The 13765-nt window shown below is 44.2% G+C and overlaps 1 protein-coding gene across 1 annotated transcript in view; it reads left to right on the top strand.

Moving 5' to 3' along the window:
• Positions 1-13765, top strand: part of BBS4 (Bardet-Biedl syndrome 4) — a 481469-nt gene that overhangs the window by 409993 nt on the left and 57711 nt on the right. The window contains exon 14 of the mRNA XM_086959248.1: positions 12485-12626. Coding sequence (XP_086815374.1) covers positions 12485-12626 — 142 coding nt within the window. The remainder of the gene's footprint in view (positions 1-12484; positions 12627-13765) is intronic.

Below are 13765 nucleotides of genomic sequence, written 5' to 3' on the forward strand. Positions count from 1 at the left end.
GGATAACCCAACAGGTATTATTGAGAGACAGTTTCAATTGTGCATGCCTTTAGGCATTACTAAGAACAGAAACAAGGAGTCAATTAGATTTTGAAGAGAGGTGGTATTATTCACCAAGGACAAGGGGTATTCAATGTACATTTACAGTTTGAGACAGCACTGTAAAGATTAGATCTTGTGACAACCCATTGGCACTTGGTGCAAGGTGCTATATACAGTTAAAGTGAAGTGAAAGTGCAAGTGCTTTTTTAAAAAACAGCATTGGTGGCGCATAGAATATAGTATATACATCAATTACAGCTTCAATTACAATACAAGTTACAATCACTTGGAGAAAAGTTATTTTCTTGTAAGAGCTTAAAGTGTCATATGCGTCATTTAATTCAGGCTGTGTGGTCAACGGCGTTTCGATCCCCTTTGGTCTGGATCGTCATCAGGACGGGGTTGTCGATAAGTACAGTGCTGTAGACAAAGGAAGGGTGGTGATGAGCGTGGCAGGTCGAGAGGGCGGGGAAGGGGGTGGGGGGTGAAGGAGCACTCAAGGGGACTAATTCGCAAAGGTTTACTGTGTTTAAGGAGGGGTGGGGGTGGTGGTGGCCGGAAAGGGAAGAAGAGTGATGCTTGGGGTGCCTAGTGTGGAGGGTAGGTCAGTTATCAAAGTGGGGTCGTGTTCCACACAAGCGAAATGGAAGAGCACTTACAGGAAGCCAAGCAGGGATGCGTGGCTTGCGGCATTCGGGGGAACTGTGCGCTGGTTGCTGGAGGAAAAGGCAATTATTAGTTTTAAGACGCAGGGTTGACTGGTGATATCAAGACTGGTGCTGGTGGTATCAATACCTGGTAGCGACTTGTCCTGGGACTGCTCACGTAGTTGGGCGGCGTCTAGATGAGGGAGACGGAGAGCGCGGTCAGTCAGGGAAAATGTCACCGTGGGCGAGTAGGCGTGCATTTTAGGAGCGCGACCTAGGCGCGCCGCCTCTGACCGGGGGAGAAACTCTTACCTGAAGAAATGAGGGGCACAGAAGGCAAGAGCTCATCTGGCGTGGCTGTTCAGCAATGAATGCAGTGGCAGACCGCGTCTTCCCTGTGTCATGGGAAATACAGTTTACCGCGAGGTGGAGGCGGGGAAGGGGGCGTGTGCCAAGGGCGGGATCTGCGAGTGAATGCAGAGGTGTCGCGAGGCCATTGGTGTGGGGGTGAGTGGGGGGCGGGGTGTGTGGAACGGGCGGGCGGGAGGGTTCCTAAGGAGACCAGAGTAAACAGGAAGTCTCAGAACCCGGGCGGGCGCACTGGAGAAAGCGCGTCGTAACGGGTCCAAGGGGTTGGAGACAAATGCTTGTGTCACATACTAGAGGAAACGCAAAGAAGACCAAGTTGGGGCTCGTAGGGTGCAATGTAAGCATTACAAAGTAAAGGCATTACACATTACTGAGAGGAAACAGAAAACAGCTGGCGCACAAAGGATCAATTAAGGATCGCATGGTGCAATATCAGCACTACAAATAAAAGGCATTGCAAATACAGTGCTGGGCGGCAGTAGATCCCAGTTGAGCAATAGGTTAACATAAACTCGGTCAAGGTATAAAACCGGGCGGTTAATTACAGAATTACATTACGTGTTGGGAGCCAATTAGAGAAAAAATTAATGAAAAAATTAGAGAAAAGGCACTTTGTTATGGATTCTAGATCATTGGTGGATCAGACGATTTTAGCACAGTACTGGTATTATACCACTCGTATTGGCAGTGGGGCCTGAATGCAGGAGAGGGAGGACCGGACAAGGAATTTAATTTAAGTTAAATGGAAATCGTACTAGTCCATTCATCAAGGGTGTTGAGCCCATGATTGTACAACACCCTTGATGAATGGACTAGTACGATTTCCATTTAACTTAAATTAAATTCCTTGTCCGGTCCTCCCTCTCCTGCATTCAGGCCCCACTGCCAATACGAGTGATATAATACCAGTACTGTGCTAAAATCATCTGATCCACCAATGATCTAGAATCCATAACAAAGTGCCTTTTCTCTAATTTTTTCATTAATTTTTTCTCTAATTGGCTCCCAACACGTAATGTAATTCTGTAATTAACCGCCCGGTTTTATACCTTGACCGAGTTTATGTTAACCTATTGCTCAACTGGGATCTACTGCCGCCCAGCACTGTATTTGCAATGCCTTTTATTTGTAGTGCTGATATTGCACCATGCGATCCTTAATTGATCCTTTGTGCGCCAGCTGTTTTCTGTTTCCTCTCAGTAATGTGTAATGCCTTTACTTTGTAATGCTTACATTGCACCCTACGAGCCCCAACTTGGTCTTCTTTGCGTTTCCTCTAGTATGTGACACAAGCACTTGTCTCCAACCCCTTGGACCCGTTACGACGCGCTTTCTCCAGTGCGCCCGCCTGGGTTCTGAGACTTCCTGTTTACTCTGGTCTCCTTAGGAACCCTCCCGCCCGCCCGTTCCACACACCCCGCCCCCCACTCATACCCACACCAATGGCCTCGCGACACCTCTGCATTCACTCGCAGATCCCGCCCTTGGCACACGCCCCCTTCCCCGCCTCCACCTCGCGGTAAACTGTATTTCCCATGACACAGGGAAGACGCGGTCTGCCACTGCATTCATTGCTGAACAGCCACGCCAGATGAGCTCTTGCCTTCTGTGCCCCTCATTTCTTCAGGTAAGAGTTTCTCCCCCGGTCAGAGGCGGCGCGCCTAGGTCGCGCTCCTAAAATGCACGCCTACTCGCCCACGGTGACATTTTTCCTGACTGACCGCGCTCTCTGTCTCCCTCATCTAGACGCCGCCCAACTACGTGAGCAGTCCCAGGACAAGTCGCTACCAGGTATTGATACCACCAGCGCCAGTCTTGATATCACCAGTCAACCCTGCGTCTTAAAACTAATAATTGCCTTTTCCTCCAGCAACCAGCGCACAGTTCCCCCGAATGCCGCAAGCCACGCATCCCTGCTTGGCTTCCTGTAAGTGCTCTTCCATTTCGCTTGTGTGGAACACGACCCCACTTTGATAACTGACCTACCCTCCACACTAGCACCCCAAGCATCACTCTTCTTCCCTTTCTGGCCACCACCACCCCCACCCCTCCTTAAACACAGTAAACCTTTGCGAATTAGTCCCCTTGAGTGCTCCTTCACCCCCCACCCCCTTCCCCGCCCTCTCGACCTGCCACGCTCATCACCACCCTTCCTTTGTCTACAGCACTGTACTTATCGACAACCCCGTCCTGATGACGATCCCGACCAAAGGGGATCGAAACGCCGTCGACCACACAGCCTGAATTAAATGACGCATATGACACTTTAAGCTCTTACAAGAAAATAACTTTTCTCCAAGTGATTGTAACTTGTATTGTAATTGAAGCTGTAATTGATGTATATACTATATTCTATGCGCCACCAATGCTGTTTTTTTAAAAAAGCACTTGCACTTTCACTTCACTTTAACTGTATATAGCACCTTGCACCAAGTGCCACTGGGTTGTCACAAGATCTAATCTTTACAGTGCTGTCTCAAACTGTAAATGTACATTGAATACCCCTTGTCCTTGGTGAATAATACCACCTCTCTTCAAAATCTAATTGACTCCTTGTTTCTGTTCTTAGTAATGCCTAAAGGCATGCACAATTGAAACTGTCTCTCAATAATACCTGTTGGGAATTGTTTTTTGCTTACATAATATACCCATCCCAACGTGGTTTATGGGTTTCCTCCTGTTTTTCCTATAACTAGAAGGATAACCAGCATCGCATTCTATAACGACAACACTACCAATCGAACAGTGGACAGGTTACATCCTTAGCGTCACTTCAAAGTTGTGCATATTTACATTCAACTAGCGAAAGATTCTAGCGTGTGCCGGACCTTGATCTGCCCTCTGTCCCAACTTGTGATTTTTTATATATGTTGCGTTGCAACACTGGTGCGAAATTGGGTATCCAGAATACGCTATAAAGCCATGTTACGGTTTAATCAGGCACGCAAGTTTGAATATATTTATTACTTGTTTTTGTTTTGTAAATGAAAACAGCAAAAGGCACCATAATGTTCAAGTACTGTACAATTTGCAAAAATCGTATTTCTGATAGACTTCTAACTGCAGATTCCTCACCTTTTGAATATCCCACCTTGCATGAGACTGGGCCCAGAATTAATTTTCTTAGCAGGAACCCTGTGTGCCTGCAAATCCGCAACTTCATCATTCTGCATTGAATGTGACGTAAACAGGACTATATATGCGTCCTACATGCAAGCTGTCATCAGTTTCTTCCTTTCTTTCTGCACCAACAGGAACGGATCCTGAGCTACCCTTCATTTCTTTTGAGACTACCTTTTGGCTGTTCAACAACAATTATATTGTGTGCAAGGGATTATGTCCTCTTCCAGATCTACAAGATTCAAACTGTGTGGGGAATGTGACAAATGCATGTCTGCGACAGACCCACACACGGTTTGTCTGGGGTCAGACCATGACTCAAATGCCTTCGCTGATGCCACGTTGAGGCACCCCAAAGCCATCCAGGATAATGAAGGGAAATTGTTTGTGGTGAAGCATTGCAAAATTCCACGTTATAACCAATCGAGGTCCAGAGTAAGATCTTGATTCCGGTCCAGATTCAAATTGTTGTTGAGGTCCAAATTCTTGGGTAAGTCCAAAAGAAATGGTCAAGTGGGACTCTGCACCATCCCACCCCTCCCTATCATCTGAGAAGATGAGAAGGTGTCATAGTTCTTGATGGTCTTGCTCCTAAAGTCGGTCCACCTCAGAGTGAATTCCTACTCTTGTCCCATGGCAACCTGTATTTGGCAGCAGCGGAGCAAATTGAGGACGTCCATGAAGCAAAGTGGCGCTTTTTTGCATGTTGCTGGCTCCCACTGGTACGCCTGCGGGCCGCAACAAATTGTAGGGCCTCCTAATTGGAATTCTGCTGGCAAGTTTACCATCTGCACCACGTGGGCCTCTCTGGGTTCATTCCTGGCCAACATCAGTACCAGCTCAATCTTCGATGCCACAACCCATGTCAGAACACAACCCACCCATGCCAGTGCCATCGACTCCAGATGACTTTGGGCAATGTGTAATGCTGTCTGATACTGAAACTGCACCAGCTTGACTGAGGCCATATGCTGCTTTAAATATATCACACTCATAGTCTCCCTTCTGACTTAGACACCATGTCCTTTTCCCCTGGAAGGGCTCTGGTCCTACAAAACTTGTTTGGTAGGGACTCTGCTGTGATGCTGAGGACAATTTGCCAAGTCCTATCAGAAGGATGCTTGACATGAGTACCTCCTGGACACCAGTAGATACATACCTCCCGAAACACTGGACTTGTGTAACCTCTATGCCTGGCCAAGGAGGAAAGCTCCACCTTTGCTATTTGTGTGCAAAGGGCAGCAGAAGTTCTGGATCTTCAGCTTCCTACCCAGAAAGTCAAGACCAATGTTTTGAATGTGGGGCTTCAACCTGGACAAACCATTTCTGAACCTCTTTTTGCTTGTTAATGAGGCACTTACAGTCACTGTTTTGGGGACCTGGGCCAAGCCCTGTTCAGGCCTCCTGTTGATCGGCAGGTACGCTGGCACCATGCCCTGCTCCATGCAATCCAGACTGCCTAACCCAAAACCCTACTTCCCGTAGCCTTGTGGTCTAGGCTTTGACCAGCAAAATTAAACAAAATTATTTCCTGACTACTTGCTGTGACGGGGAATCCAAAAGAATAAAGACCTTTGAGGAAACAGGTCTTCTCAACAGTAAGTTTGGCTTTCTATTCTGTCAATACTAGCTGCTCTTCTCATGCCTTGTGGGACTCCATGGCTCAGGTGCTCCCCATGGTTCCAGAGGAGGCCTACGTTGGCCTATCTCAGGCCATGCAGGACGGTCCTGATGCAGCCAAATTCACTATCCTCTGCGGGCGGACTCTAAGAATCCACTCAGCAATGCGATAGGCACCACTGTGGGCCTTTGAACGCATGTCTGATTGTGGTTCACTGGGTTTTTAGGGGATGTTTAGGTGCTTCTTATGCACATGCCATCTATGTTTTCCATATTTTTTGGGACAGAGCAAATTCAGCCGGTGCAGCAATCCCTCCAATCTTTTTAATGGCTGTGGCACCCACCGAACACGTGTACGACAGGGCAACATGTGGCCCAATTCCCCATCCCTCCAGCTGCCACAACCCCAGGCCCCTTTAACGTGCCCTTGCAGGCACACAGCCGTCTGAGGTAGGATCTGACATTTTCTGCCAGGGTGGCAGGTGAAAACATTGGACGAGTGTGTCCTGCAAATTGTGTAGCAGTGTAACACTACCATTCCTTGAAAGCCTGCTGCACATTCCACCATCCCTGGAACTACTGACAGAGGATCACCTGTCCCTGCTGCAGCAGGAAGTGCAGGCTCTTTTGGCCAGAAGATCCATAGATAGGATACAGATGCTGGTAATGGGTTGTGGTTGTTACTCCTGCTACTTCCTGGTGCTGAGAAAAGATGGAGGTGCTCGTCCCATCTTGGTTTTCCACCCTCTAAATGGCGCCCTATGAAAAGACAAATTCAAGATGTTCACTTTGGCACAGGTCTTTCCTGCCCTTGGGCCTGGAGATCAGTGGTGGTGGTGTTGCGCCTGCAGGACACTTATTTCTATATCCTCATTCTGCAGGCCCACGGGTGCTACCTATGGTTCTCTTGGGCCAGGAACATTTTCCATTTACCTTTCTCTCCAGCACCTCTTGGGTGTTCACCAAAGTGATGGCAGTGATTACAGAGGATCTTCATAGGCTAGGGGTACCACTCTTCCCCTACTTCGACTGGCTATTGAAGGCAATAGTCACCTACCTTCAGACTATGGTGAAGCGCATAACATTGTTCGGGTTCACTATCAACATGTCATAGTAATACCTGATTCCTTCTTTCTGGATATGGTGCAAGTTCATGCCTATTTATAGGACTATGAATACCATATTACATTCTTTGGTGTTAAGAGCCCTTCGCTTGGCACTGAAAGCCTTTCTGCATCCATCTAAGGTAAAGGTTGTGCAGATGCTCACGGACAACCCCACTGCCATGTGGTTCTGTAACCAGCAGGGTCGGGTAGAGTGCATCCCTTCACATAGCTAGAATGCCAAGGAATGTTTCTGGTGGGTTCCTTGAATGCCAGAGCAGATTAATTAAGCCAGCGACGACTTGGGGATGACGAATGGCAGTTAAATTCGGAGGTGGCCATCTTCTTTTCTGCATGTAGGGAGAATCACTGCTCGATCTATTTGCCACCTCCGAGGACATACAATATCTGCACTTCTCCACGTTAGAGTTTCCAAGGCAGCACTCACTTGGAAACTCGATCCGCATAGAGTTGAACGCAGGACTCCTGTAAGCCATCCCTCTGATATATTCGTTCCTCGAAGTCTGAGGAAGTTCAGGACAGATGGGGCCCAAGTCATCCTTGTGGCCACAGATTGGGCACAGGGAGTATAGTTTCCCGAATTCCTAGACATGAGCATCTGTACTCTGTAAGGCATATTGCAAATGGCAAGGGTCAGTTCACTCAGTTTTGTGGTGGAGAAATTTTACAGATCAAAAAACCCCCAACACTAGATGGATTATAGTAAGCTGAAAAATGAGTAACCAAATCTTCCAGATAGTTTCTATTGCCCAATTGTCAGGCACACAACTGCACTGGAGGGTGTTCAAGAAGCTCTCTCTCGACTTCCAGTCCATATTATCATATGGGGCGATTTTAACTTAATACAGAATTAGCAGCTCGATTCCTCATGCAAGAATGAGGCTCAAAACAAGCCTAGAGTAGCGAGATGTGCCACCACCCTTATGCAGGGAACTGCTCTGTTAGATCTCTGACGAGTTCAGCATCCCCAGGTGCACGGATATACCTGTTTTTCGAAAAGATACAACTCTGCTTCAAGAATCCACTTTTTTTTTAATCTCACATTACTGGGAACGGGGTAAGACCTATATCCTTGAAACCCCATTTTCAGAACATTCGGTTCTAGTAATAATTAGGGTTACTTCAGTAAGACTTGAGCATCCTCGCTGGACTTTAGACAAGACTCTCTTAACTGAGGAAGAATGGGTCACGAGAATGCAAATGAAAATCAAGGAGTTTTTAGAGAAAAAGACTGGCTCTGCTCCCCTATTCTTTGTCTGGGAAGCTTGTAAAGCCTATATTTGAGGCAAGATAATTTCATACAAGTTTAATATAGCTAAATCAAGAAGAGCTACAGCTCTGGCGCTACAGCATGACTTAGATCAAGCAGTCCAGAGACATATAATCGACTATTCTCTAAGCACAAAGATCAATTTGGACAAAGCTTGAAGTGATTTAAAATCCTTATACGTTTTCACTACGATTGTTAATCAAAATGCATGCTTTCAGAAACTTAACGAGGAAAGTGAATATGCTGGTAAGCTTCTGGCATGGTCTTTAAAAAAGAGATCTAATAAAGCAACGATTAAAACTATTTTTGATGAAAATAGAAATCAAGTAGTAGACCAAATGGCAGATATTGGAGCGTTTTTTCTCACACTATAAGAAAATGTATTCATTTTCATCTCCAACCCGTTCCTCCGCCATAGATAAATGTTTTAGACCTATCCAACTACCAAAGCGTAACGACTTACAGCAAGCTCTTATAGTAGCCCCAATTACAACCGAAGAGGTTCAGGTGGTGATTAGGGGGTCCTCCATGGGCAAAGCATGTGGCTGTGATGGTTTTCCATCCAAATTTTATAAGACTTTTCTGCCTCAATTAACAGAAATTTTAGTCGAGGTATTTAATGCGCTTATAGAAGGAAATCATCTTCCGAAATCTTTCTCTGATGCAGTTATCATAAGCTTCGTTAAAGAGGAAAACCACCTGACGATCCCGGCTTTTATCGCCCGATCAGCCTAGTAAACACAGACTACAAATTGTTTACCAAAATGATGGCACTAAGACTGACTACTGCTGCCCAATCAGCGGTCCATTGTGATCAGTCAGGTTTTTGCCCGGGAGAATGTTGGCAAGCAATACCAACTTTCTAGTCTAGGCAATCAATTATTATATACAAGCAAACATAGAGGCTACAATAATTATGATAGACGCTTGGGAAATCTTATTTGTAATTTTAAGAAAATTTAATTTCCCCATACAACTCACGAAAATATTAAGCAAACTTTATAGTAATACCGAAGCAAAGATTATAATAAACTCTCAAACCGTTGGAACATTACAAATTAAACGAGTGCTCTTTGCATTATTTATAGAGCCTCTGGCATCTTTAGGGCGACAGGACCCGCAAATCAGAGAACCCCTTCCGGAAGCTTCAAAACTAAAACATTTTGCTGATGACCTAATTCTATATTTGTCCATGCAGCAACACAACATGGGGGGTCGGGCGGGGGGAGATATGAGGGGGGGGGGAAATGTCGGCGGGAGTTCAAGCAAGATTAATCATTCCAAATCTGAAATTTTGCTCTTTAGTTGCTCTGACCAGGTCCTTCATAATGATGATTTCTCCTTGTTTTTTCAAATGTATTAATTAAATTCCCCCAAAAAGTGTTTTAATGACGTGGACCAAATACTTCGGTATTTCGTCTGATCTGGCAGGAAACCTCGTACAAAATTAGGGACTTTACAACTACCAATTGCAGAGGGTGGACTTGCACTTCATCACTTTAAATTTTTTTTACCAAGCTGCTTTTTTTGATTGGTGCCTAAGGTCTCTTACCAGACGTGATCTGGGCTGTAATTTTTACATGGAGCAAATGGTTCTGGAATCCGGTTACCATCTTGTTCCCTTTCATAAAATTCCAAGGCTCCCAAAGCGTAGTAGATATAAGAAACCTCAAATTATTTTTGATAGATTTCTTCAATTGAAGCTTGAATATAAGTTTACCTCCCTTCATCCAGAAATGTGAATCTTCCACAGTAGGGTGCTAGGTCTTCAAATTAGCCAAAGTCATATAACAGCCTGGAGATTAGAAGTAATTTTTTTAAGGGATCTTTGCACCGGAGATCAAATTAAATCCTGAATCAAATCAAACAGTCCTATCCAGGACTTTCATATTCACTCATATTTTCAGCTTAGGAACTTTTTAAAAAGTTCTCAAGTCGCCTCAGATCCACAAGTAAATCTGATCAGTCTTAATGTTTATGTAAAAGAAAGTCGAAGGACAGGCAACTGGTATAACATTTTACTTACCGTTCTTCGGGCTAAAACTGCGCCCAAAACTTTACAGATTATCCAAAACTCTATTGATAGTAGGCTGGATATGCAAACACGGAGAGCTTATAACATCTGACCCCATTAAGCCATACGGTGCGCTAATTTTAAACGTATGGCTTTTCTTTCACGATGGAACCTTTCTAACACTCCTCTTCCACTCTCTAAAATGTATTCTTCTATTTCAGGAGCATGTTTCTGATGCAAGCATCCTATTGGGGACTGGCTCCATATCTGCTTTGCATGTCCGGTTTTAGAAAAATTATGGAACCAAGTGCATCAGTGGCTCAGTAACTAGCTCGAAATATATTTAGCGCCCAAACCAAGTACTGCTCCTCTCAGATTGACCAATACACTTGCCCTACCAGTACGACAACAACTGTTTGTTTTTATTGCTTCGCTTGTTGCTAGGTCGCTGATCTTGCAAAGACAAAGGAGGCTGATTCTCCAACATTTTCGCAGTGGTTGGTTAAGATGTCTTGTATCAAGGCAAAAGAAAAACTATTCTGGCAAAGAGTAGGAGCCTGAAGGAAATTCCATAAAATATGTCGTGGGGACTAAGTCTATGCTTACTCTTATCCATGCTGAATCAGCTTTCATATACACAGGTATAGATTTCGTTTTTTATGTTAATTGACGAGTATTTATCATGTATAGTAATGATAATTCTATTTTGATGAATTGCTTATTTATGTCTGCCTTTACTAACTGAAATAGTTTTTTTTTTTTTTTAAAGACAAGAGTCGGAAAAAAGTTCTGCCATTGCCCCAAGAAGGAGAAGTAGAATGTATTTCTGCCCTGGCCACAAATGCATTTACCTTCTAGATAATGGCAAGCAGGAAGAACAAGTTGCCTTTGGTCGCTGTGGTAGACCCAAATTGAATTATATTCTTTCCCATCTGACACAAAGGTGAGGCTTGTTTGAGTTTGGTAGGTCAGCAAGTTAAATGGCCATCTTGCCTCTTGAAGAGTCTGGTCATCTAGTTATTTGCCAAATGACCACCCAAAACCTGGGAACATTTGTGAGATGCCTCAGTCGTTTAGTGGATACTTCAAAAGCTGGCTGTTGAAATAATTTAACATTTTTACCTTATAAAAACGAAAATCCAGAAAGTAGTACTAGAGATGCAGTTTTTCTATATGATGAAGAGCTTGTATCAAAGAGTCCCCGCCTCTCTGTAGCAGGGCCAACTCACTCCAATGGAATCGCTCAGGCTCAAAAATCGTCTGTTTACAAATGTTCCCTGATAAATAACTACTTCTCGGCTTTCACATTTGCATACAAAAACCGGGAAGAACGTTAAAATCGGATTAGAAATATTCAAGCTAAAAGGTGACATAAGTGGCACAATTTGACATTTTATTATGGTTTGAAATTTCTTGATATAGGGCTACAACTGGGCTTTGTGGTGTGTAGATAATCATGAGAACTAAATCTTGTCAAAAGCATGTTTTTTAGATCAACTATCATGCCAAGGTCAGTATTAAATCGAACTTCCTTCAGCCTATTTTCCAGAGGTTTGGACATTCTGATGAAACCTTATGCTATTGTTTGGTTCTTAATCTGCCTGAAAATTTTGTAGCATTCTTAATTGATTCTATCTGTGTACTTTGTTGTTTTTGATCACGTTGCACATCCCAATTTAGGCAGGCCGAATACCCCTAGTAGCAGGGATGAACTGGCAATACCAGGCACAGGAAAAACCCTGTCAGTAGAAGCCTCATCTTAGGGTTGAGTGTGCTGAGGCAATGTTAACCCATTCGTCTCTGAAAACTAATCCGACAGAGTGGCACACATCTATCTTACATCTTATTGTTTTTGCAGTATATTATTTGGTGCTAAGGAATAATGTGCCTGGATATTGTTTCAGTCCCAGGAGTATTGGAATACTTCATGCGTTTTTCTCTATAGAACAGTGTGTACATTGTAAGGCTTTTTAGCCATACATTTGACAAATTCTGCTGTTAAATTAATTGTACAGCCATGATATTAAAATAAATTCCTCATACTCTTCTGTCGAGGGCCCGACTTGGTCAGCGTAAAATATAAGGTAGATTAAAAAAATATCGAGAGCGGTTTTGGCTCCCAGGCCCACCAAGTCTTGTAACAGTTAGAAGAGTTCCACAATAAAAATGTATCTCATGAGATGTTTATTTACCAAGTGACATTGCATCCTGCACTAGATAGGGTTGCTGTATCACTATCATTATTCACCACCTGTGAATGTTTCTGTCTCCCTGTCAGGTGTCACCCTTTGGTGAACTTGAACTATGCTATTCTCTTATACAATCAGGGGGATAAGAAAGGAGCCTTGAGTCAGTACCAGGAGATGGAGCACAAGGTGAACACCATGAAGGAGAGGAGTACTGTGGAATTTGATCCAGAGGTAAAATATTTGCACCATTAAAATCGTCTTTTATGAATTTCCTGTGTCTTGCATGGAACTTGATAACATGTTGTTTCTATCTTTCCTTTCTGTTGTTGAGGAGAGGGTTTGGAGTTTGCTCCTTTTATTTCCAGCTGATCTACTTTGTAAATTTCCTTTTTTTAGAAAGTTGATTTCTCTGAGCCCGTTTAGCTTTATAATTTTGTTTTGCTGGAGTATACATAATTCCTTCCTGTATACAGATGTTGGGTATCTGGGGTTCAGCTGCATGCTGCAGGAATATGCCATCTCAATTTGCGTTTACCTTTGTGGGTGAAACCAATTTCATTGGCCTTAGATTTTCTTTAAGAAGGGTCAGCCCCAGACCCCTTGCAACTTGAATTTCGAACCCACCAACCTCTGTGCTCCACTTATGCCTCCTAGTAACTAGGTAAATAAAATCTTCCAAACTGGAATGGTGATAGCTGGACCTGGCACTGGCAGAGTTTTGGGATCCTAGTTTGAACCGGTGAGATTGCTTGAGTATCCTAACCGTCTCCACAAGAATACTGTGCAGTAAGGAAAATAGCATTTGTGGATCCACCTCATTAACAGGTGAGGATGAGTTCGTATATCATCAGGCTGCCAGTGGCAGTTCCTACATTACAGCAGAGAAGCATCACCCACCCTGCTGCTAGCACATCACACATGAAAAATAAAATGACTTTGTTGCCATTTTATTTTTCAAGCATCCAGCCCGAGCTAAGTGTTGGAGCAGGTAGTGGCAGCTCCTCCACTAAGTTGGAGAAGCGTCGCCACACTGCTTTGAGAGCGGAAAAGAGATCAAATGAAATGATAATAACTGAACATTATTATCATTTTATTTTTCCATTTCTAGGTGTGGGGAGGGGCGGAGCTGGCCAGAGTAGGGGCCAGGGAGTGGAGTGGTTTTCACTCCCAAAGGGCGCAGAACTGTTTGGCCTGCCCTCCTGGGCTAGCCACACAGTCATGTACGCTTTGCATTTTGTCCACCAGGCTGTAATGCACAGCCTGGTGAGGAACATGCACATGCTTCCTGTCCTTATCTGAGACTTCTGGTCCTATACCATGTTGCCCTTAAACAGATCATTCAATTTTGAAAAGAATATAAGCCCGAAGCT

Source organism: Lissotriton vulgaris, chromosome 2_2 (genome assembly GCF_964263255.1).
Source record: "Lissotriton vulgaris chromosome 2_2, aLisVul1.2, whole genome shotgun sequence".
Classification (NCBI taxonomy): Eukaryota; Metazoa; Chordata; class Amphibia; order Caudata; family Salamandridae; genus Lissotriton; species Lissotriton vulgaris.